The sequence below is a fragment of the Sinocyclocheilus grahami genome, unplaced genomic scaffold (assembly GCF_001515645.1).
Source record: "Sinocyclocheilus grahami isolate Dianchi unplaced genomic scaffold, SAMN03320097.WGS_v1.1 scaffold5.1, whole genome shotgun sequence".
In the NCBI taxonomy this organism is placed as follows: domain Eukaryota; kingdom Metazoa; phylum Chordata; class Actinopteri; order Cypriniformes; family Cyprinidae; genus Sinocyclocheilus; species Sinocyclocheilus grahami.
Genome location: NW_015505184.1, coordinates 4,337,134 through 4,361,499, shown reverse-complemented (window position 1 = coordinate 4,361,499; position 24,366 = coordinate 4,337,134). Strand labels below are relative to the sequence as shown.

Here is a 24,366-nt window from a genome sequence, read left to right as displayed (position 1 = left end):
TAGAAGGCAACAGAAAGGTACGTAGTTTTAAAGATGCTACATGCAGTTTGCAGTGATATGCATTGCTCTTCCAAGACAGGCATGATAAATTGTCTGCTTCAGGTTGTAAGAGAGAATCTCTTCTGATCTATAAATCACTACTGCATGGGTCAGTATCGCCCATCTTTAATGAATTTGTCAAAAAGACACCCAACACAATTAATGTGATTTTCATCTTTAAAAATAAATAAATCAGAGCTGCTGAAGACACAAATATCCAAAGAGAGGCCTACCGTGTGGCTATTTAAGGAAGGGACTGTGTTTATTAAAACAGTTGGAGAGAATATCGCGTGACATGCCTGTTGTAAAGACAGTGATTAAATCATATACTCATTTCAGAATAGTGCATTAAACATTCAGTGCCCTGGGCCAAGTCAGACTGTGACTCAATATTGCAGCTCTATGAGAGTAGTGAATGTTCCCTTAGTGTGTCATAAAAAGATCTGCAGCCTAGGCTTCTATGGAAGTGACTCGTATGTGCCACTCCTACAGCACAGACTTGACCTCCTTGTGGTGATTCAACATCACAAGAAGCAAAAAGAAGAAACATACAGAGATTGAGCTTTTGACAGCAATGGCGCAAAATATTTTGGACTAGAATGATTTGTAAGATGATATCAAGGTTGTTGAGTTTGCCAATATCGTGATTGAGACATGCAGTATCTTCCGCTTGACAAGATCACACTCATTTTTCAGTCAAGACCAAAACTGTCCTACTACAGGACACAATGTTTGGACGTTCTGGGCTAGACATCAATGTTATAGTAGCATTAAAGGGTTTAAACCAAGTAGACCAAATTATTGTCAGTTATTGTCAAACAGAACCTACATGTACAAGTGCTCTATGTGGCTTTGATTATGGGTACTCTAATAATTACAGTGTATACATATGGAAGAAGAAGTGTATTCTACAGCTAATGTCATAATTAAATTAAATACGCATGCTTATTAATGGTTGTGATGGTTGTTAAATGGCTATTAGTAACACTTTGTAATTAGTTAAATGCATTAGGTACTATGAACCAACAATTAACAATTTTTACAGCATTTAATAGTCTAATGTTGATTTAAAAATTCATGTTTATGAATAATTCATAATATATCTATACTCAATTGTATGAGGTTTAAAATGATGTTTAATCAAGATTAATCAACTAATGTTAATGTTTGTAACCGTATTGTTAAATGTTACACTGTTATTTTATGTCATTTTGGAAAGTGATATCCCTAACTAAGATAAATTCTGTGCCAGTGATGTTTATCATCCCTTCCAGAACTCTGGGCAACACGACAGTTGTCCTTCTCCATGGTTAAACCATTCATTATGCCACAACATATACAGAGTCTTAGATAGAGCATCTCTGTGATCTTGAAGATGTTCTTTAAGGTTGCAGGTTCAACATTAACCATGAAATGAAGAACAAAAGGAGGTGAAGAACCTGGACTTCTTAATCGAACAGATTAAGCCACAAACGGAGAAGCTGGCAAACATTACAAGACCACAGATGGAAAGGCAAGAACAAACTCTAATTGGCTTAATAAAGTTTTACTCTCCCTCATTTTGCTTTAGTAACAAAAGTATCAAAATTCACTAGTGAATGTGTGAGGAAGCATCTAAGCTAAAGCTACATTTCTCAAACCATATCAACTGCCTATTCAGAAAGTGTGTGCTGAATGTGGTGATAAGAAACATCACACTGTATTCTCTTGCTATTTCAGTATCTGAATTGCTATTCAGAACAAATAGTGAATACATTTTATTTAAGAGTAAGAAGTATACAACATGAACAACTGAAATTACAGTGATTTGGAAAATGCAACTTCTTGGTCTACTCTCATTTACATGTGCATGCCTACTACATCTCGCAATCATAATATGCAGTGTAGGCGGTCTGAAGGATGATTTGAGCATGAGTGAATTGATTTGAATTTGCTTGCAGATGCATGAAGATTCTAAATGGTAACATCGCTGTGAGCATGTCCTGCAGGCTGACGCTCTGACACACTTACACTGTTCTTTCAACAGATAAGTGGGAAGACTGTATGCTTGCTTGTTTATGTGTTCATGTTCTGCATTCACAGGCTGATAGAAGGGAGGAAGTGTCAGCGTGAATTGTTCACTTGTATTACAGCTACTGCTCAAATACTGCCTTGATTGTCTCACCTGTAGCTTTTATTTTATTTTCAATAAATTGGTTTGCTGAGAGTAAGACATGTGGCCTCTCTCATCGAAACAGGCAAGCAGGGGAGAATAAGATGAGCCTGTGTTTATTTTGTTTATTCAAAACATCAAGTGATTCAGTAGTTACAGATCATATCTAGTCATTTACATTTACATTTAGTCATTTAGCAGACGCTTTTATCCAAAGCAACTTACAAATGAGGACAATAAAAGCAGTCAAAACTAACAAAAGAGCAACAATATATAAGTGCAAATGACAAGTCTTATTTTGTGCCTCTTAGATGGCACAATAATACGCCGTTCACTAGCAGAACGCAAGCTCTGGGCGCATAACTCTGCAGTAATGAATTTAGGTAAATGGCTGCAGAGCCAATGGTGGATTTGTAGGCAAACATTAATGCCTTGAATTTAATGCGAGCAGCTACTGGTAACCAGTGCAAATTGATGAACAGAGGTGTGATATGCGTTCTTTTCGGCTCATTAAAGATTAAATTTGCAGCGGCATTTTGGATTAATTGTAGAGGTTTGATAGAAGTGGCTGGAAGACCTGCCAAGAGAGCAATGCAATAGTCCAGCCTGGACAGAACAAGAGCTTGAACAAGGAGTTGTGTTGCATGTTCTGAAAGAAAGGGCCTGATCTTCCTAATGTTGTATAAAGCAAATCTGCAGGACCGGGCAGTTTTAGCAATGTGGTCTGAGAAATTCAGCTTATCAATCACAACTCCAAGGTTTCTAGCTGTTTTTGAAGGAGTTATGGTTGAGGAGCCTAACTGGATGGTGAAATTTTGATAAAGTGATGGGTTTGTTGAAACCACAAGCAGTTCTGTCTTAGCCAGGTTGAGCTGAAGGTAATGGTCCGTCATCCAACAAGAAATGTCTGTTAGACATGCTGATTCATAAAAACTAATGTCATAAATAGAGTTTATCAATTAATTTCTATCAACTAAATCAAATCAACTAATCAACAAATCATCTAATTCAGATGGGTCTGTGAGAAATGTGCTTAAATATTTTAAATAAAGTAAATACATTACATGATGACATGCCAATATAAACATAAATATATATTTAAAGACAAACCTATGAAGCCCCAAACATGGCTTGCAGGGAAAAACAAGATATTATGGTCACGATTTAACTAAATTAAAACAAGGGACCTATGGTAGTACAGTTTACAACAACATATGTACATGACAATGTACAACTTTTTCAACTTTCACATGAAGCCATGGGAAATTAATTTTCATTTGTGGCCACAATATCATGTGCTGGGCTCTGTACAAACCCTACATTTAAAATGGAAAAAGTAGATGCAAATGGGCCATATTTGGATCAAAGCTACCTGAAAACTATGTGCAAGACCTAGAACAAAAGCTGATTTACACACAGGGTGGTCACACCAAAGGTTGATTTGATTTAGTTGATAGAAATTAATTGATAAATAAACTCTATTTATGACATTCGTTTTGAAAACATCCTAAAGTGCCTAAAACTTTTCATAGTACTGCAGCTTTTCAGGAAGGTTTCTTCAAGTGTCTTGGAGACGTTGCCACAGTTCTTCTGGATTTAGTCTGTCTCAATTTTTTTCTGATTCTTCATGTAATCACAGACAGACTGGTCAGACTCTTGTGCAAACAAAAATCTCACTAGATTATTACAATTAATGACAAAAGGAATGTTTGGAATTGTAAACTGATATTTCACACTGACACACTACAGGTCTGAATACTTAGGACCATGTGATATTTCAGTTTTTCTTTTTTAATAAATCTGCAAAAATGTCAACAATTCTGTGTTTTTCTGTCAATATGGGGTGCTGTGTTTACATTAATGAGGAAAAAAAATTAACTTAAATGATTTTAGCAAATGGCTGCAATATAACAAAGAGTGAAAAATTTAAGGGGGTCTGAATACTTTCCGTACCCACTGTACATGCCCAGTATATACATATATGCCCAAAAGTGTGCTTTGTGTGGTAAAAACTAAAATTATTTATTTAAAAATATTAATGAACACTATTAATTCTACATTTATGAAAAGATCCTTAAGGTAACACTTGCAGGTTCTTGCTTGCTCCTTGATTTTACTGTCCTAAAATCTGCTGTTCGGTCTCCACTGCATGATTCCTACCCTCTCCTAGCTCAAAATCCAGGTGATTTGTGTGGCACTGATGCTCTGAACGAAAATAGCAGAAAGCTGGTGAAAAAAAAGTCCTAGACAGGCCAACAGTTTGTGATCCGGATGACACACCACGTGTTTTCACTGAGAATACAAGGACAATATAAGGATGTCAAATTTCATGTATTCTCTGTAGTCTGTGTTACGTAAAGGAGAGGAGTGAAGGCCTCCAGGCTACAGTACCAAACCTTCTTTAATTACATTCATCTCTCTGTGCAGGCATTTCTATTTTATGAATTACAAAGCAGCAGCTTCAGTCTCATTTCCCATAACAGTAATACAGCAATTATCAACCAAAAACTACCATTCATATTTCTAACCTTAAAAAGCCCCTAAACGTATCCTTAAGCAGAAAACAAATCTCTCACAAATAAAAAAAACCTTGAGCATTAGATTAAACTCAATTTATTCCAAAAATAAGTCTTCAGTGTGAGCAGAATGATACATCACTTGTTTGATCTTTAGGTGTGATAGCCCTATGGCAAACTCCTGCTGCTGCAGTACTAACAGGCTTGAGATTGAGTCCTCATTTCCTTTTTCTTCTACCTCTACCCCTCCCCTTGTAGAATGGAGATTAAATGAATTGGTCTTGTATAGTGAAGCTTGAGCGCTGACCTTCAAATGTCAGAAACAGACTGGTTCATATTAAAGTTATGAGAGGGATAACTAACATCTTTATTTCCTCACATTTATGCTGGCTCATAAACACAAATATGCATGCAGAACTAGACAAATGTAGGTTGCAACAGCCTTTATGAGTCATAGTCTCCCCGGATAATTCTCTCATATATTTAGCATAGTAATATCTTCCAATGCTAATTGATACATTTTCAACAGCAGTGGCCAAATGAAATTATGTACTTTGACAAAACTGGTTTGGAAAGTGTGTCTACATGTGCAGACTATAGAAAGTACAACTCTGTCCTCAAAGGCAGCTAATTCATGTTATTTTTAGAGGATGAGAACCTTTGCCATAAAGATGGATTACATTCATGCTAATGCTATTGTTATTGCATCTAATTTCACCACTGTGAACTCCCAGTTGAGGGTGTTTTCAACAACGTGCATTTTGTTCTCACTGCAAATTACAAAATGTATTTAGGCTACTCATGAATTCGCTTATAGGATTCAAAATCTACACCAGCATGTTCAGTGTCTTGATGGAAACACAAAGCACAGGAAACACAACGCTTAAATAAAATAAATATTAAATATGAGGAAATGCACGCAACTCCTGTTTATAACGCAGCTACACATATGTGAATTTTTGCACCCTTGGCTTTGCAGTTGAGAAAGTACGGGTTTCATGAATGGAGCCTTTACGCCCTCTGCAGGAGACCGAGTCATTGCCAGTTTGTGACATTTGCAGTTTTTTCAAGTCTTCTGTGCTGTAGCAGGGTTTAAATATATCTCTAATTCAAGATCATTTTGAGGGATATACAGAGAGAGATTGAGATATCGCTTTTGTATTTGAATTTAAAACCAATAAATCAAAGGTCAAAATAAATGGACTATACAAAATTGACATATTCTTATTCTTTGGTGATTGTGTCCTGTTTTATCGAAACATAAACACACAAACTTAAAGTAATATTTCACCCAAAAATGAAAATCTTCACTTACTCACCCTGAAGCTGTCTCAAACCTGTATGAGTTTATTTCTTCTGCTGGACATAAAAGGAGATATTTTGAAGAACACCTCACTCCAAATTTCTCTCAATATGTGGACAGGATAGATGCCAGTGAATAAATGAGAAAACGAAGTAACTGGCATTACTTTTTTGAAAGAGTAACTCTGATATTTCTTTGTAAATTTAAAAGTAATGTGTTACTTTACTAGCCACTTGCAAAAAGTAATCTGACAATTACTTGCAATGCATTATCCCCAAAACTTAAAGAATATGGGTAACCAAACAGTTTCCGGTGCACACTGACTTCCATATTTTTTTCCATACTATGGAAGTCAGTGGGGACCGGCAACTGTTCCAGAACTATCCAGTCAGGTTTGGAACAACTTGAGGGTGAGTAAATGATGACAGAATTTTCATTTTTGGGTGAACTATCCCTTTAACAGACATATTAGGCTACGTACTAGAGCTTGTAAAGAGCAGATACAGTCAATGGATTATTGGCTCAAATGTATTATGATATATGATATATATATATTATATATGATTGATATATATAATTACATGTATATGATATATACTATGTCACGAACTGCTATGAGACTGGGTTGATATACATTACAACACTTTATCAACAATCAGTGTATCTATCCACTCTGAATGCAAAAATGTGGCATGACTCTAAAGAAATTAATAAATCGGAAGTCTCGCACATTATAGCTTAGGCTACTTCCTTGTTGAAATATAATGTGGATTTGAGTGACCCATCTCTGCTGTTATGTCTCTAATGAAGTGTATATTTAACCCATAATATTAATTTAAAACTAAGCACACCTTGACTTCCATGATGCTTCAACAGACCTTATCATGGTTTTCCTTGTGGAAAATTGTTAAAAAAAAGTGACTGACAAAATGTGGCATTACTGATTTCTTTTCATAGTTTTGACAAAACTTTTGTCACTAATTTCTTTATTGTGTTGCGCCTATTTAGGGCGCATTCTTAGAATGTGACTTGAAATGTGCATGATAGCCTGAGATTTAAAGTATAATATTCTGGATTAAATAAACACTTTACAGCAGAGATGGGTCACTCATATCCACATTATATTTCAACAAGGAAGTAAGCTATTTCTTGTGAATGTGTGAGACTTCCGATTCATTAGCCGCTAATTAAGAATAGAAGAAAGTGCAGGAAATCCTAAAACTATTTGTACTTAATAAAAACAATTACAAAAATGAATAAAAAATATGATAACAAATACCAGTTTGGAACATCAAGCAGTGTAACGGACTGTTTTTGTACAGCTAAAATAATTGGAAGTGGCTCACACCAGAAGCCATATTCAGGGTAAAAATGGCATTGGACACTTTAATATAAATGGAAGAAATTGTAAAGTTAAATATGCAGTCCCACCATAGATGTCAGTGACCAAGCAACCATGGAAAATCACAATATATTCCCCATTAATTTTAACCAAACAAAAAATCGATTGGGAAGCCCTCTGATTGGTGGATGTCACATCGGGTCGTAATACACGCAATGCCCCATTACTAGAATTTGCCTTTGCATTTTGTTTAAAATTTACAGGTTTATAATGGAAAATGAAAACTTCAGTTAACACCAGCATTCTCTGTCATAAATAATAAATAAATCAAGTAATAAATGTAGGGACAAAAGCAACATTGAAGAGGGGAAGCAAAAGAACTAAAACATAAACCCTGAAAAATTGCTGTTTTGGAACCGCCAGCAGAAACGTAAATCAGCACCTCTGAGTTCCATCCAACTAAAACCCAATCAAAGCCAATCGTTTTTTTGTTTACTGTGGAATGTGAATGTGCAATAGCATGACAAGCCACATAAAAAAATGTTTTAAACTAAGAAGCACATTGTTGTCAGGTTTTATTTGAAATATGTTTTTTGAACTTAAACTTTTTGACCAACAGTTTTGAAGCTTTCTGTTTTTAACCATTCATGTAAATTGGAAATCCACACAATTTTTAGCCAATCAGAACCCTACAGAAATGCTCTCTGTGCATGCAGTCAGTTTTGGGTTCAGGTCTGCTCAAGGATATAATACCTAGAGAAATCTATCCCTTATCGTTTCAGTTAATCTCTGTGGCAGTTGCTTAGTTAGCACATTGAAATGTACTTATTTAGAACACAAGCTTTTGAATGGGTGTCCGTGGAGAAAAAAATATATTTTTGCCACCGTGTAGTTCCAGCAAATACCAGCAGTGGCTAAAGTGAATAAGTTCAGCAGCCAAACTGACGTAAACAATCTCTTCACATTTACTGTTGATTGCACTTTACTTGCATATTGCAGGATTGTTTTTAGATTTAAAATAGTTTGTGCTGAAAGCCGTTAATGTTGGTCTGAAATGATTTGGGATTTTTATCTGTTTGTTCCTTCGTTGAATTCTTCAGAAGGATACCTAAATGCAAACACCAGCAGGAACTACTTGCAGCCAGAAACACTACAAGGTTTGTTAAACTTTTATTCTTATCATTATCTCGTCTGGTGTTCAGGACTAACAGTATCTGGGTTTTCATGAATTCCTCATGATATGATCACTTTAAACTGTGAATGACCCAGAATATTCCTAACACTTTGCTCAGTCACCACTATAGGGTATTCTGTAGGCTATACTTTTTACTTACAAACGCTATCTTTTATTCCACTTCAGAAAACTTGGTCTAAACGTACTGTTAAAATGTAAAGGAAAAAAGGTCTAGTTTTATAAGTCCCCTATTAGCCTAACTAACAATGAGCAATACATTTTTACAGTGTTCATTCATCTTTGTTACAGTAAACTAATAATAAAAATACAACTGTTCATTGTTAATTTTAAAGTTAGCTCAGGTCTAAATAATAGGCTATTAACAGATACAACTTTTGATTTACATTATCATTTTTAATCATATATTAATAGGCTAAATGTTGAAATTAAGATTAAGAAATGCTTTAGAAGTATTTTAATTGTTAGTTCATATTAAGTAATGTAGTTAACTAATGTTTAAAAATGAAACCTTATTGTAAAGAGTTAGGCTACAACAAAAATACGGGTGTGCATTTTTTCCAACTTTATTCTTTATTTTTGTATAATACTATTCCTATAGGAAATACTGAACAGAGATATATTAATAGGCTAAATGTTGAAATTAAGATTAAGAAATGCTTTAGTTAAAAAAAAAAGTATTTTAATTGTTAGTTCATATTAAGTAATGTAGTTAACTAATGTTTAAAAATGAAACCTTATTGTAAAGAGTTAGGCTACAACAAAAATACGGGTGTGCATTTTTTCCAACTTTATTCTTTATTTTTGTATAATACTATTCCTATAGGAAATACTGAACAGAGAGCCTTAATTTCCAATTTGAACAATATTAACCTAAAATAAAATGTGTAAAATGATTCTTTAGGTATAAGGAGTTAATGAGAATCGGTTAATGAACAGCTGAATATGGTAACATGTAAACACAAACAATAACAGGAAATGTAAAAAAAATAATCCGTAAAAAAAATCACGTAATGCTATAGGCTAGTTGTAAAACTTCAATGAATCTGTCGTATATGCTTTGGGTTTGTGTTTACATCGTTTATACAGCCCCTCAAGTGTCCGGAGGGAGGCGTAACCAAGCATCTGCTCTCGCTCTCGCTCTCACTCGCACTCGCAGGAGGAGATGCCAGACACTGCCCTTAACACGCTCGCGGAATAACTCGCGCGGGAAACAAAGGCTTGGCTGCTGTTAAGTCAACAGTCGCGCGCTCCATCCTGAAGCCATGTGAGAGATCTGCTGCTGCGAAGGGACGCCAGAACACATTGACCGTCGGGTTGAGCGCCGCTCCCCGGAAAACAGAGAGCACACGTCCCCGCCAAGAGCCGTATTTGCAACCCGAGAGAATAACCGAATTAGTGCCCATCAGTAGATAGTAGTAGCCCAGTCATATTGATCGCCTGTATCGTTTACGCCTCCGAGCGGGGGTTCGTTTTTTTTCTGAGCGGACGCGAGAGAAACATTCGCTATCAAAAGGGAACGGGCTGACCACTGAGTAAGTATTCATTTCAGAACAATTGTTATTTTCCTGCGGGTTTTATTTTCTTTCGTGACATCTCTGTGTTGTTGTGCTGAAGGCTTGCATTGCGATGGCGCTTTAAATCGTCTGAATGTCTTGAATACATTGCAACAACCGCGAAATAACAGGATTGCAACGTAACAATGCGAGATAAGTTACATTTACCTTTTCGCAGACACTACAGAGGGGTTAATAAGCTACGCAAAGGTTATGTCTTTCATCATATGTTTACATAAATTGAAGTATCTTCTGTGGCCCAATAACACGCTGGTGCGCTTTGCAGCGCATCCCCGTGGTACAGCAGTACGCGCTCGGGTGTGGGAGAACCACATCTAGCAATATACTGATGAAACTGGGTGGATGATCCAATATGGCCGTGTAGACCTGGAGTTAGCAGCATATGATGTTTTCGTATTCATTTGGATTTTGGCCATTTAACTGTTCGAATCTGACATAATTTCCCCGCGCGTGGAATCAAATGAGCTTCACGTCTGACGGGATTCTGATGCGGTTTTTTTCCTGTCAAATCTTCTCCACACCCACCGCGTCCATGGTGCGTTCCTTCCCCAGATGGAAAAGGTTTATTTTCGCCAAGGGCAAAACGGACCGTGAAGCGTTTTGTATTATACACGTTACGTAAAATAGTTTATTTATAATAGCTGTGAAATATATCGTTTTGTGTGGAAATAACAAGTGGCGCAACAAGAGGGGAAGGCACGGTGATGTCAACCCTGGTACATATCCAATGCTAAAGCTTTGTCAGTCAAGTTTACGCTCCCATGAACATTTGAGGCACTAGGGTCATTGGTCCCACCAAAGCAGGTTCCTAAAGAAAAAAAAAATCAATGCTTCTGGAATTAGAGTTGGTGCTCTAGAAGTTATAGTGCATTATTTTATGAATTGTGTAAATGTTATACCCTAGAGATATTTTTTATAAAAGTTAAGAGTCAACCATGCCTACCTAAAACGCCTCGTTCTAACATTCCCCCACATATCTATGTCACTATGTGGAAATATTAGCATAATGCCGCCCAAATGTTCACGCAAAGAAAGAAGGCGTAACTTTTATTCTCGCTGTAGTATTGTTGCCGCCGCCATGTCGTGAAGGCGCTGTGTTTCGTTGTGAAAGGGAAACTACTTTGTTTGGCCTTCCAAAAGAGGACGGTGCTGGTTGCTGAGGAAATACAACAACTTTGCGCTGTGGATTGCCGGATCGGCTTTCACCGTGGACAAAGCGAAGTCCAGCCCGGGGTCGTCACATGTGGTTGCCGCAAGCCTCCTTCGTCAAATCCGCCAGCCGGATATATATATATATATAAATGTAATTAATTATTATTATTATATATCCTACAAGCCATTCAACTCTACCAGGAGAGAACTCTCAGGAGTTTACATCACCATGAAGATGGGTCTGCTTTGTTGTAACTGTCAATGTAATTTGTAATTGGAACCCAGTGCATAAATAGGACCAGACATTTTTGTCACCCCAAAGTTTATTCCATATACACAAAAAGAAGCCTTTGGTTGATATTGTGGCATGTTTTTTCATGCATTCGATTTTCTCTATAGAAATCTAGCCATGATTATCTATTGGCGGCTCTTTGTCACTTTTGGCGTTTTAAACACTTTTGTTGGCCAGAGAGTGAACCAGTGAAAAGGTCACAGCATGGCTTCAGTGTGTTGCCCAGCAGTGGACTAGTGAGAAGAAACAAGCTGTAAGATAAGTGCACCCACACTGGAGACTTCACAGATTGGATAAAGCTGGCCAGTGTTGTGTTTTTCCTGGACTCCCAAGTGCTTTTCCAATGCTGTCAATGAGATGTGGCGAAAGGAAATGGCTGCATGGTGTTGAAACTTTTCAAAGAGTTTCTCCTCATTCCTCCATTCCTAAACCACTGATGCAGTGTTGTACTAATTTGCATTGAATTTTAGAACTAGTGAAATTTATTACAGATTAGTTGAATAAACCTAACAACTGGTAAGATTACATGCATGCTATTGAAATGAAGAGGTTTATTATTATTATTAATAATAATAACAATAATAATGTTTATTTTATATAGGCTAGCGGCTTTCTGAAAATAATACTAACACACTATTATTCTTTCAGGATAATAATCTCATGTGACCATACAATTTAAAAAACAGCCAAGTCCAAATGTGTCTGTCAGCTAGAGGTTATACAGAAAGTTTTGGTGTCAGACTATAGGTTTCTGGAAATCTGGAAATGTCAATTAATTAAATTAAATTGTGATTTTCAGGACAGGAAAAGTAATGCAAATAAATAAAAACAGGTAATATCTTGAATTTACATAGTTAATGTAAGTTTTTCTATTTTAGTGCTACAAATTGATTTTGTGAGAGCAATTTTTATTTGTATTATACAGTATTTATTAGGGATGCTCCGATCGATCGGCCGGAGATCGGTATCGGTATCGGCCAATAATCACATTTTGTGACTTGATCGGTACTCACTAACTTGGCCGATCTCAAAAACCGATCGCAATTTGATGACGTCAACGCGTGACAACGTACATGATGCGTGGGGACATAAATGATTTGGCGCCACAGTCATGTCATCGCCGTTGTGGAAATGCTATGACGTTTCGAGAAACAATGAAAAATTAGCTATTTGTCGTGTATGTTTTGCATGATGATATGATGAATGGATGGTTCATTTTTAACAGCAGATTTAGTGATGTTAGAGCTGATCTGCGCCTCACTGCACGCGTCTGCGGCGCGTTACGGCTCCACGGCTACCGGAGCTGATCGCGGCCGCTCTATTCAGTGCTTGTGTTTATCGCACGTTTCTGAAGCGGCTCTCCGCGCTGCTTAGCTAAAACGTGGAGGACGGAACAAAACCTCCTCGGAACCGTAAGGGATAACGGTAACATAATACGCTGATCATGGGCTGCTTTTAAATTAACATTTATTTATAAAACAAAATATCTTTGGCCATATTAGCCTACTCAGAAGCATTAACACAGGCTTTACTCCTTTCAAACTTTATCTGAAATGTCACCGTTTCTGTCACCGCAACTTCCCGATCAGGCGAACGAACACACACACACGAAATCGTCAAAAAAAAAAAAATGTAGTTAATATTTGCATAATTTATGATTTATTTTATCCACCCGCAAATAATCAGAATGCATTTATTACCTGACCCGTGGATATAGGAAAAGCAAAATATGCTGCGTAAATCAGACGGACTTACTGAAAATGCAGATTAATTCTCTGCCAGCAGGAGGTGCTTTAAAGCGTGAGAAACAGAGGTTTCCCCAGTAACGCTGTACACAAATCAGCGCTGAGCTCACAAACGCTGCTTTATCAGGCATATAACATGCAAGATTAAATGAAAATGACATCAAAAATTTTCTAAAGATAGTCTTCCTTCAGAAATACAGTGATATAAAAACACCTGCGCCTCGTTTTGATTTTTACACGTGCAGTACGTGCTCATGTTTAATCAACGAAGTCTTTTGGAAAATCCATCAGTTTTGATACTGTGGCGAGCGCCACAAATAAATAAATGTATGGGAAACACATCCCACAGCACAACCACCTGAACCCAACTTCAGTCTACTCATCACCTTAACTTTAACTGCGTTTGTAGCCGGCTCCATAGCCAGACTGATAAACAAACACAGACCGGAAGTTAACTTCGGGCCAGACGTGTGCACCTGATGAAACCGTCTATATATAAAGCTTGAAGCATCAGAATCGGCATCGGTATTGGCCGATCACTATGACAAGAAATCGGTACTCAGTATCGGCAGCAAAAATCCTGATCGGAGCCTCCCTAGTATTTATATGTATGTATAAATATAGTAGCCTATGTCCTTAGTGCAAACTGATGATATTCACATTGTTAAACTACTTGGCAAAACCTGATTGGTTCATGTTGCATATGCACCCAATGAATAGAGCAGTTCGCAGCATGCTTTCAGAGTTCCTCTGAAAGCCTTCACCTTCCCCAGATTCCACCTGTATAGATCTGCTATGGGTTACTATGTATGCTATGTGCGCAGCAGCAGTATGTCTTAAATACTCACCACACCATAATGTCCGTCCTGTGCACTGAGCTCTCTCACATCCCCATCATGAGTAGACACGCCCCTTCTGCTGAGTATGTCCTTTAGAGGCCCAGCCACAGCTTGAACCCAATCAAATATTTCTGGAGAAACCTGAAAATGTGCGTCTGCCCCATCCAACCTGACAGAGCTTGAGAGGTGAAGAGGTGAGGTGAAGCATAGCAGATAATTGCCAAATGCTGATGAGCAAAGCTTGTTGCATCAAACAAAAAAAGACTTGAGGCTGTAAAGGTGCTTCAGCTAAATATTTAGTTAAGAATACTTATGCAATGTACTTATTTAATTTTTTTTAATTTTTTATTAATTTACGAAGTTGTGTCAATTCTGTTTTTGCTTTGTCAATATGGTGTATGGAGTGTAGACTGATGTGGAAAAAAAACTAATTTAAAGCAGCTTAACATAATGCAGCAACATAACAAAACGTGAAAAAATTAGTATACTTTCGCAAGGCTATATATATATATATGAAAAGTCATAGAATTTCATTGGCCAACCGGCGTGGTAACCCTGTTAGACCTTGAGCAAATGGTTATGCGTGTTTTGTCAACTGTTATCCCTGAATCATTTGCTTATCACTTTTGTTACCGTCCATGTTGCTCCACTTTTCATGAGTGGGCTTGCTTCATGAATCATCCTCGGCGTGATCTCAAGTGCTGCATTTGTGACTATCTACACTAGTGGGTTAAAATGCAGGTGTTAATGCAACATTGAGTGTTTTTGCACCAAGGAGAGGGTCTGGGTGAGTTTGAGTTCAACAGTTATTCCATCGGTCAACAGTTAATACTTTGGTCTGAATGTAGAGAAGCAAATCACTTAAGCAATTGCTTAGATTTAATCTTGCATGATCAGTTCCATTGTGAATGATTCTTTAGGTCTGAAATCAGAGAGACATAACATATCGACAAACATTCCCTGTGAGGGAGTGAACATGTGACTGGCTGTGCTCGGGTGGGCCATTGAGATCACCAATCAGCTGGATGACTCTCCCCTGCAGCCATTTTCAGGAGAGAAGTTTTTTTTCTGTGGACCAGTGCAGAAGCCTGCAGTAAAACAAGCTTTGACAAAAGACGTCGTTGTACCAGGTTCAACATGGCTTTCCACTGCCCATGTTCCCATTCCATGGTTTTATCCATGTGTCCCTTTTCCTTTGATATTTTTTTGTAATTTTCCTCAATTCATGCATTGTATTTTGCCTCCTTCACACAGGATGCTTATCAATGTAGCCAACAAGCATGTAACCACAAATGTTTGGACTGCTTGTATTAATATTAACCCTGTCTTTACTGCAAAGAGGAGTTTTGGTTTCTCTTTTACAGTATTTATAACCATATCAAAGTCGTACAGAACTATTGGAGCCAGCAACGTTGGTCTTACCTTGGATTGGGCTTTATGTAGGAGCTCTGGAATCAATTTAGGTTGGAATGCAAGAGACTGTTAACAGTCTTGAAATTTGCATGCCATTCATAACTTCTCCCTTCATCGCTGTTGGACTGGTGTTTGCGATATATCGGTTCATATCTGGAGTTTGATTTCTGAGAAGAGAAAAAGAGCTGCCCACTTCTTTTATCGATTCTCATCGACCTGTTTTCCCTCAAAGGAGAGAAGTGCAAAACACTCTTGACAGGCTAGGCTCATATTTTATAGGAGTGAAGCATGTGGAGACATAAAACAGGGTCCATAAATGCATTGTGGAAGTGTACAGGACGTTAGTTCAAATTTGCAGGTATAGGAACGTACAAGGTCTTTAAGAGGAAATGATGTGTGTGTCTAAAGATCAGGCAGGGATCTGGCCATGCAGTATGAAACAAAATTGCTATACTGAATGCTATGCTTTAAGGTAAATGAAAAGTGAAGATTATTACTCTATTACTCCTGTTGGGTGAACTGTTAACACGAAATGTTTTTTTTGTTTTTTTTGCAGAATGTCGGAAGCTTTGTCACAGCAAGAGAGACTTCGGGCCATTGCTGTAAGTAAATAATTACACTGATTCTAATTTATTTATATTACAGTTGCCACAACTAATCAAAAGTAATTGATAATAAAAATAATGAATGAATCCAAATTTTTTAAAAGAAATGAATGCATTTAATTAGCAATGATGCATTATTTAGTAAAGACATTTTTAATGTTACAAAAGATTTCGGTTTCAGATAAGTGCTGTTCTTTTGAAACTCCTATTCATCAAAGATGAATGAAATTCAGTTTTACCATCACAGGAATAAATTACGTTTTAAAATATATTAAAATTGAAAACAGTTATGTTAACTTGTAATCATATTTCACAATATTACTGTTTTATTAACTTTTTCATCAAATAAATGCATAAGAGACTTCTTTCAAAAACATAAAAATACCTCAGCAGTCCTAAACATTTAAACAGTAGTGTATACCGAAAATAATACTTGTATTTATATATGAGTAATTGGTAACACTTTAGCATAGGGACCAGTTCTTACTATTAACTAGTTGCTTATTAGCATGCCAATTAATAATATATTGGCTGTTTATTAGTGCTTATAAGGCTCATATTCTGCATGACCATATTCTACATTCCTAATCTTATCCAATATCTGAATTTAACAACTACCAAACTGTTAATAAGCAGCAAATTAGTAGTTTATTGAGGCAAAATTCGTAGTTAATGGTTTGTTAATATCGAGAAGTGGATCTTAAAATAAATAAATAATAAAATAAATAATCGACAAATCAATTACAACAGTAATCATAAAATAAATAAATAAATAAGCCCTAGCATATATGATTAGCACTTTTAGAACTTTTGCCAACTAAATTCCTCATTACGCAACACAATCACACCGGATCAGCATGAGGACAGATGTCAGGATACAGATCAGATGCACAGAAGGCCTAAATGATGTTAGTCTCATGAGGCATCATGCTCCTACAGTATGTCAATGACCATCTATACCGGCTAATGTATGTCCAGCCATCAGCACCAAAGCACTTCTGTGTGTTTAATTATTGATGGGGCTTAGCATTGTTTTGTGAACAACCAGACTAATGTTGCCTTTAACTGTCGTTTATCCGTCTTCTGAGAAGTGGAGACTTCCAGGATGTGCATGGTCAAGAGTTTTATTGGGAGTTGTGCGTTTCCGTTTAATGAAAAACTGGCTAATATGTTCACACAGGAGCAGAATATGGCTGTCAGTCCGGTTCAAGTGCCCCGTCAGATCCCATCACTGTCTTTTATCAGAATCAGTTTTGTGGCCTGGGCATCACTCAAATGCTGCATTATACATTGTTAAAATATATATATATATTTTAAAGCCACTGTTGGTTAATTAAGATTTGACAGACGAACTAGTGCCTTGACTGGACTTGTTTATGAAACAATATTTCAAATGAGAACTTTTGGGTGTTATGTAATTCAGCATCTTTGATATTTACTTCAGTCACTTGTCACTGGTTGCGGATATTGCTGTGGAAATAGAAAAGGCTCTTTAATTATTAGTTCATACAGATTTGATTCAATCCTCTCCTGTAAGCTGCTGTATGAGCAGAACAAGTCACACCTGTTATTAAATATATATATATTTTTAAATTTTTTTATAAATATGTAGTCGACTCGAATGTATACATTTACAGTACATTTGGTTTGTAACAGGGTTATTGTTTACTAAAACTAAAACCATACAAAAATATTTTGTTACTTGTAATAAAATAATCGTCAAATAAAATATAACAAAAAATGTTATTTCAGCTAGTTGCTGAGTGAATATTTTCATTTAGGTTAGCTCGATGTACTAAAATAACAAAAACTGAAATAAAATGAAACAATAGTTTAGACATAATAAAAAGGACAAACACAAGAAAATTACTAAAACTTTAACTAAAATGAAAATTAAATTAAAAAGTTAACTGAAAATACAAAATAAAAAATATTAATAAATATTACAACTATAATAGTATCTTTTGACGTTTAACACTTTTAAAATCAGATTGTGAATAGTGTCTAATAATAATTAATTCTTACCATTTTTTAACTAAATCCTTTTTGTTAACTGAGATTTGCGCAGAGGTTATTTGATTTTGTGAATTGGGAGGTTCAGCATCTTTCACCTGAGTTTAATATTTTGTCTTTTCAGGAGAAGAGAAAGAGGGAGGCTGCGATTGAGAACAAAAGAAGACAACTTGAGGATGACCGCAGACAACTCCAGCATCTCAAGGTATCAAGACATAACAGCTAATAAGTTGTGGATATGTTTTAAAAAGCTGAGCAGGTGTTTGCCGTGGTCATCATTCAGACGGCTGTCAGGTTTTTACCCAGAGGTTAAGAGTCAGAGCGCTGTGGTGTGTCTTCCTTATGTAATTTACTGTCTGTCTTCTATTTGAAGCCCTAGTGCTGAAATTCATAATGTGTCATGATTTTTCAGGATTTTGAAGTTACTGAAAGGAAAAGGGGAAGTTTTAACAGCAGTTTCCTGTTTGAGGGGACAAGGGAAGAAATCTGTATCCTCCCTTTAAGTTCTGCCTTGTTATGATAAGTCAGGCCGTCTCATATATTTTCGTTTTTAGAAAACTCATTTACATTTTATGGGAATCATGAGATCCTTTTAATTTTAATGGCCTTTTTTACTTTATTTAAATGTAACCACATTCTTCATACAAGGTACACCTCGGTAGGACAACATTTTTAGAGTTGCCGTCTGTATTTTGTTCACAACTAGAGGCATTAAATTGAAAAGCAAAAATAATGACCGTTTTTTAAACAGGTTTCTAAAGCAAAAATTTGCCCTCTCTCCCCTTATGTTTGTACTTTTAAGAGAAAACAACCCAAATTTTAGTTGTCTCTGCAAATTAGGCCTGAATAGAAGAAAGTGTTTTAACAAATACAAATAATAATAAACACAGAAGCTTTAAAGTTTATAAATGTAACTGTTCTGACTTTAACAGATCAGAACCTACTTTTCACAGACATGCATATTTAATCATAGTCATTAATCTTTTAAACGTGTGCAAAATACTTAATTATGTACTTCCATTATTTGACAGCAGTCAAACAATCAGGTGTTATAAAAACAGTTCATTAATGAACTGTATATATTATTTTTATGATCTCTAAATGCCTGCATACATTGCATACTACAGTTTCTTTTAAGCCAAAATACGAAAACTGCTTAATTTACGCGAATCCTAAAGATCCCAAGTCTGCTGCAGAGAATCCCTGGTCAAAAATAACTTGCCTGCGTGCCTATCCTCATCTCCCAAGTATCCGGCAAGGCGATTGTTTCCCTTTTGTTATCTGTCAGAATGTGATATTTTTTGTTTGTTAGTTTTATACCTGCCATTGTTTTTTGTGCATAAGGGATTTTGCTCAATAGGGAACAATGGAGCAGGCCTTAGTTTCCTACCGAGCGAGACTCAGATCCTTTGTCCTCCCTCTGTGCTGGGATTGTATTGCGTGTGCATGTGGATGGGTGTGAACATGTTGTGATGTCATCATATCTGTCACCATGCCAGAAGTTGCGGTCACAAATCCAAAGCAGAGGGAGGGGAAAGAGAGCAGGAGAGGGTCATTTTGGACTGTTTTGAATGTGGAAGTCACAAGATATTATACAAAATGAAGTAACTTGTTGCTAATTCTATGTGAAGGATTACGTCTGATACTGACCCAGTTTCATAAGAATAGGGAGTAGGTAAGACATTTTAAGAAGGCAAAATGTAAGATCTCATGTTTTTCCATTTGGTCATTTTCAGACTGCACACAATAATGTCAGTAATTGCCTCAGGCTTTTTTAGTTCATGTGACTGTGCTTTTTCCATGAATGACTCTTTTTGACATTCTGCGAATCGTTTTTTTTTTTTTTTTTCTTGTTATGATGAGGTTTTTTGTCCATTCCGTAATAAATCTGAGTTCACTTGCCTTTAAAAAACTAATCGCACACACACTTTTTTAGCAACTAGGGAAGAAGTGTCTTAAGCATTATTAAAGGGGTCCTATTATGCTTTTTCACTTTTTCAACTTTAGTTAGTCTGTAATGTTGCTGTTTGAGCATAAAAAAGATCTGCAAAGTTACAAAGCTCAAAGTCCACTTCAAAAGGAGATATTTTATTTAACAGAAATCACTTTTCAAAAACTACAACGAACGACTCGTTTGGACTACAATGCATATTTTCTGGGATTTGCGATATCACAAATATCGACGAATGGGACGAGACCTGGTTGAGTGGCACTAGAGAAGGCAACGAGTGTTATCATCACTATGTTGGAGACGCGCTAGCTTTCCCAAGGCAGACAAACTTAGAGTGGTTACAATCATGCGGGTTTAAATCGCGCCTGTTCTAGTACACCTCCAAAACAAAATCAAGACTTTGTAAAAGAGCATAATAGGACCCCTTCAAGAGTGGACTTGCTATAAGAAAAGACATCGTCAGACCTCAGATTTACAATGCAACGATGGATGCTGTGCTGCTTGTATGGTTTACTATTACTTAATATTTTTTACCATACTCTTCTTTCTAGTCTAGCAAATGAGGTCCCTTGTTTGTCCATTGACCTTCGTCTTCATGCTTTTGTTATTTTGGGGGTTTCACCTCACATTTCCTCTCCTCCTTTCATCCCACTCTTAGTTTTTTCTTTCTTTTCATTTTCTTCTCTAGAGGCCTGTCGGAATGAATCTTTCAGATGTCAGCCTTGCAGAGCTCAGACACCACTGTCTGTACTGTAGAAACCGTAAGAATGAAAGGAAAAAAGGCATCAAACCTGAAAGCAACTGTATAAAATTCTAGAAGTTTGTGACTTAATCTAATTCTCAAATAATGTCATCACCTACATCTCAGCTTCCTTTTTGTGCAAGTTTTAAGCTCTTTATGAAACAATAGGTGTTATCTCTTCTGTTTTGTCTTATCATGGGTCTTGGGTTCACTGTTTGATGTTCAGCAGATGTTTGTTTTTATCTGCTGCAGGTTGAACAGTCTCTTCTGTCTCTGCTGCACTAGAATAGAAACAGCACTGGTGGCAGCAGCAGTTTGTGATAAATTTGTTTGACATAAAAAAGCTTATGCCATTAATCACTAGTGCTCTGTTTGCATTTGTCTCATAATGTGACAACTGAATGAAACAGGATATTCAGTGGGGGGAAAAAGTAGGGCGGCCTTTTTTTTTTTTATTATACTGTATGACAGGTGACTGGATGCAAAGGGACTCTATAGACATCCAGTGTGCCAGGATGCCTTGCATTTCTAATTCTAGTGCATTGCCATCTAGTGCCACCTATGCTTGTACCCGAAATATCTTCCATCCTTGTGCCAGACACAGATGTCAGAATTCTCTTTAGACAGCAGTGGTTCATTCTGGTCCTGCCAGTCTAACCCTGCTCTGGCAGGAAGCCCTTTTTGAGCAGGCGCCTGTCAAAATGTTTCACTATCCAGAAATGTGCATAGTGTGCATTAGTAGCCATGGAGAATGCCCTAAAGTAAAAAACTAATGGACAGCTAATGGTCATGTGCTACACTAACCTTAATGGTGCAGATTTGTTTACGTCAGCACAATGAATCAGACTGACATTAACTCATTTTTCAAGCATTCATTTTGTCAATATCATGCAATTAGGGACATGATATAGGGACCATATACACACACTTACTCAGCAAGAATGCATTACACTGGTTAAAAGTTACAGTAAAGACATTTATAATGTAAATGCTGTTCTTTTGAACTTTATTCATCAATAAAATACTGAAGACAAAAAAAAATTATCACGGTTTCTACAAAAATGAGCACCATATTAGATTTCTGAAGGATCATGTGACACTGAAGCTGAAAATTCAGCTTTGCAATCGTGAATAATTTACTATTTAAAATATATTTAAATACAAAAACATTATTTTAAATTGTAATATTTCATAATATTACTGTATAGTATTTGCAAGATGTTTATGCTGTTGAAGTGTTGTTAACTCCTCTAAAAAGACATCTCTAAGCCATTGGTTTGTTTTAACAGTCAAAGGCATTGAGAGAGCGATGGCTGTTGGACGGAGCGCCATCCAGTGGAGAGGATGAGGCACAGAAACAACTACAAGAGGATGAAGCCAAGACCAAACTACTGGAGCAGACCATCCTCAGGTTAAGACCAGTCATTTAGTCATTTGATACCTTCCTTAGTCCCAGACAAAATTCTAGCATACATTGCTCACATGTTCACTTATCTTTTCCATTAACAGACTAGAACAGGAGATTGATGAGCTTGAGAGTGGAGAGCCTTTGAATAAAGGAGAAAATGTAAGCTATTAAGTTTGCTCAATGTGATTTTTTTTGTTAGTTTAGTAAAGGTTTTAATTCTGATAATAATAATGACTTTCTGTCATATGTCTTCTCTACTAGGCACCTGATGGTCCAGTGAAGGGTGAGTGTGGAAATATGCTGTATATTTTAATATTTTCAGTTCTCCATCATCTCTGTATAAATGTAACAGAAAGGACTGACTTGTTATCAGTTTGTTTGCAGTAATGGCCACTGTGTAATTTCACTGTTGTCATGTGAAAGAGCCAACGGGTCTAACAGAGTTCAATGAATATTCATATAAATACTGAATAGCAGCTTCATCTAAAATCATTAACTGATTATTCCATTTGGCTTAAACAGTAGTGCAAGTAAAATTAGTCTCTTTCTCTGTCCCCAGCAGTAGAGAATGGCATACAGCAGCCCAGCCCTAATGCAGATCAAAATAGCAAGAAACAGATCACAGGCATTGAGGCCAAACTGCAGTGCACCAACCCTGATGTAGCCATTGAGAATGCCAGCGCAGAGCATCCCGTCACCATGGTGTTCATGGGCTACAAGAATGTAGAGGATGAGGCTGAGACCAAGAAGGCACTGGGCATAGAGGAGACAGTGAAAGCTGAATTTGTGGTCATTGAGGATGGCGAGAGCAAAGCTGGAAACGAAGGGGCCAAAGAGGACCAGGCCCCACCTAACGGCAGCGCCTCCAGTCCCGACAAAGCTCAGGACGAAGCCAAGAAGGAGGAATCGAAAGAAGGCAATTCGAAAGAAAAGCAGCCGTGCAAGTGCTGCACAGTCATGTGAGTGCGACCGCTCACCCTGAAGTTTAGACTCTGACCCCCTGACCATAACACAACAATGAATAAGTATACCCCGTATACTTATAATTATCTTTTGTTGTCTAGTATGTATTTCTTTTTTATTTCTATTAATATTTTTCTATATTTCTGTCTTGACATTTATATATCTATATATACATATATTTTCATTATGTAATCTTATGAAGTCCAGTATTTTGCTTGTTGAAGAACAGAAAAATGAGGACCACAACAGATTCCACTTTAGACAACAACACGGTTAAAAGAACATTTTTGTGGCCCTCATCTTTATTTTGTTTTAAGAAAAATAAGATGAACATCTCAACATATATGAACTAGTTATTTATCTCCCATATACATTTGTGTTTCTAAGATATTACTTTATAACTGAGAAGAAATGACTATATTGATATTACAATGTTATGCTTTTAATATATATTTTGAACCTTTTGTTTAAGGTTTTTTTTTTTTGCCAAATCATCTCAGACCACTGTGAACACTGGTACATGGAGTGTCGTCTTTGTCCACTATCATACATTCTGCATTACACCTCATAGTAGGCCAATATGTTTGTAAATATGATGCAATTATTTATGACTGTTCATGCTATGATAGAATACATGTAATCATGTTTTATTAAAATAGGCTGCTGTAGTTACCCCAGATCCCAATTATAACCACAGCAGATATCTGTTTTAACAGTACATCACTTTTTACAAGATAACCCATTTTAAACCATTTTAAATCTCTTTTTAACATGAATGATAACATTGTTAGATATAATTGTAATCAATATAAAAAAAAATTTAATTTAGTAACATTGCAATGCCTCATATTACATGTAGCCCATATTATTAAAACGCATTCTCACAGTATGCAAAATATATCTTTATATAATTTGGAAAAAATTGAAAGGGAAATTAAGGGGTTTTGGTGTTAATTGGGTTGCTGTAAGAAAACAAGAGTTCAACATCCACGTTTCAATGTTCAGGCAGTTCATTTACAATGATAAATCATTCATTAGTGTTAATTCAAGATAAATAGTCTAGGGTCTAAAACATGTTTCTCATTCTGTAAATGTAGTTTTGCCGTCTTTCTGATATTTCAA

General features: G+C 36.5%; 1 protein-coding gene across 2 annotated transcripts; it reads left to right on the top strand.

Moving 5' to 3' along the window:
* The first annotated feature begins 9,702 nt into the window (after positions 1 to 9,702).
* Positions 9,703 to 23,374, top strand: LOC107584893 (paralemmin-1-like). 2 transcript variants are annotated; one of them, XM_016271673.1, is made up of 7 exons: positions 9,703 to 10,079; positions 16,119 to 16,164; positions 18,305 to 18,385; positions 22,163 to 22,284; positions 22,383 to 22,440; positions 22,543 to 22,564; positions 22,844 to 23,374. In XM_016271673.1, the coding sequence occupies exons 2-7, from the start codon at positions 16,120 to 16,122 to the stop codon at positions 23,242 to 23,244; spliced, it is 729 nt and encodes a 242-aa protein (XP_016127159.1). In that variant the 5' UTR covers positions 9,703 to 10,079; position 16,119; the 3' UTR covers positions 23,245 to 23,374. The 2 variants fall into 2 exon arrangements, with proteins under 2 accessions (XP_016127159.1, XP_016127152.1); XM_016271666.1 differs by having other exon boundaries at positions 22,841 to 23,374.
* Positions 23,375 to 24,366: the final 992 nt, after the last annotated feature.

What these genes read in the sequence shown, in the direction of transcription:
- LOC107584893 (XM_016271666.1), top strand. Translation starts at nt 16,120, where the DNA reads ATGTCGGAAGCTTTGTCACAGCAAGAGAGACTTCGGGCCATTGCT. An exon ending in GACAACTCCAGCATCTCAAG is followed by an intron (nt 18,386 to 22,162) that starts GTATCAAGACAT and finishes TTGTTTTAACAG; the next exon opens with TCAAAGGCATTGAGAGAGCG. An exon ending in ACCTGATGGTCCAGTGAAGG is followed by an intron (nt 22,565 to 22,840) that starts GTGAGTGTGGAA and finishes CTCTGTCCCCAG; the next exon opens with CAGTAGAGAATGGCATACAG.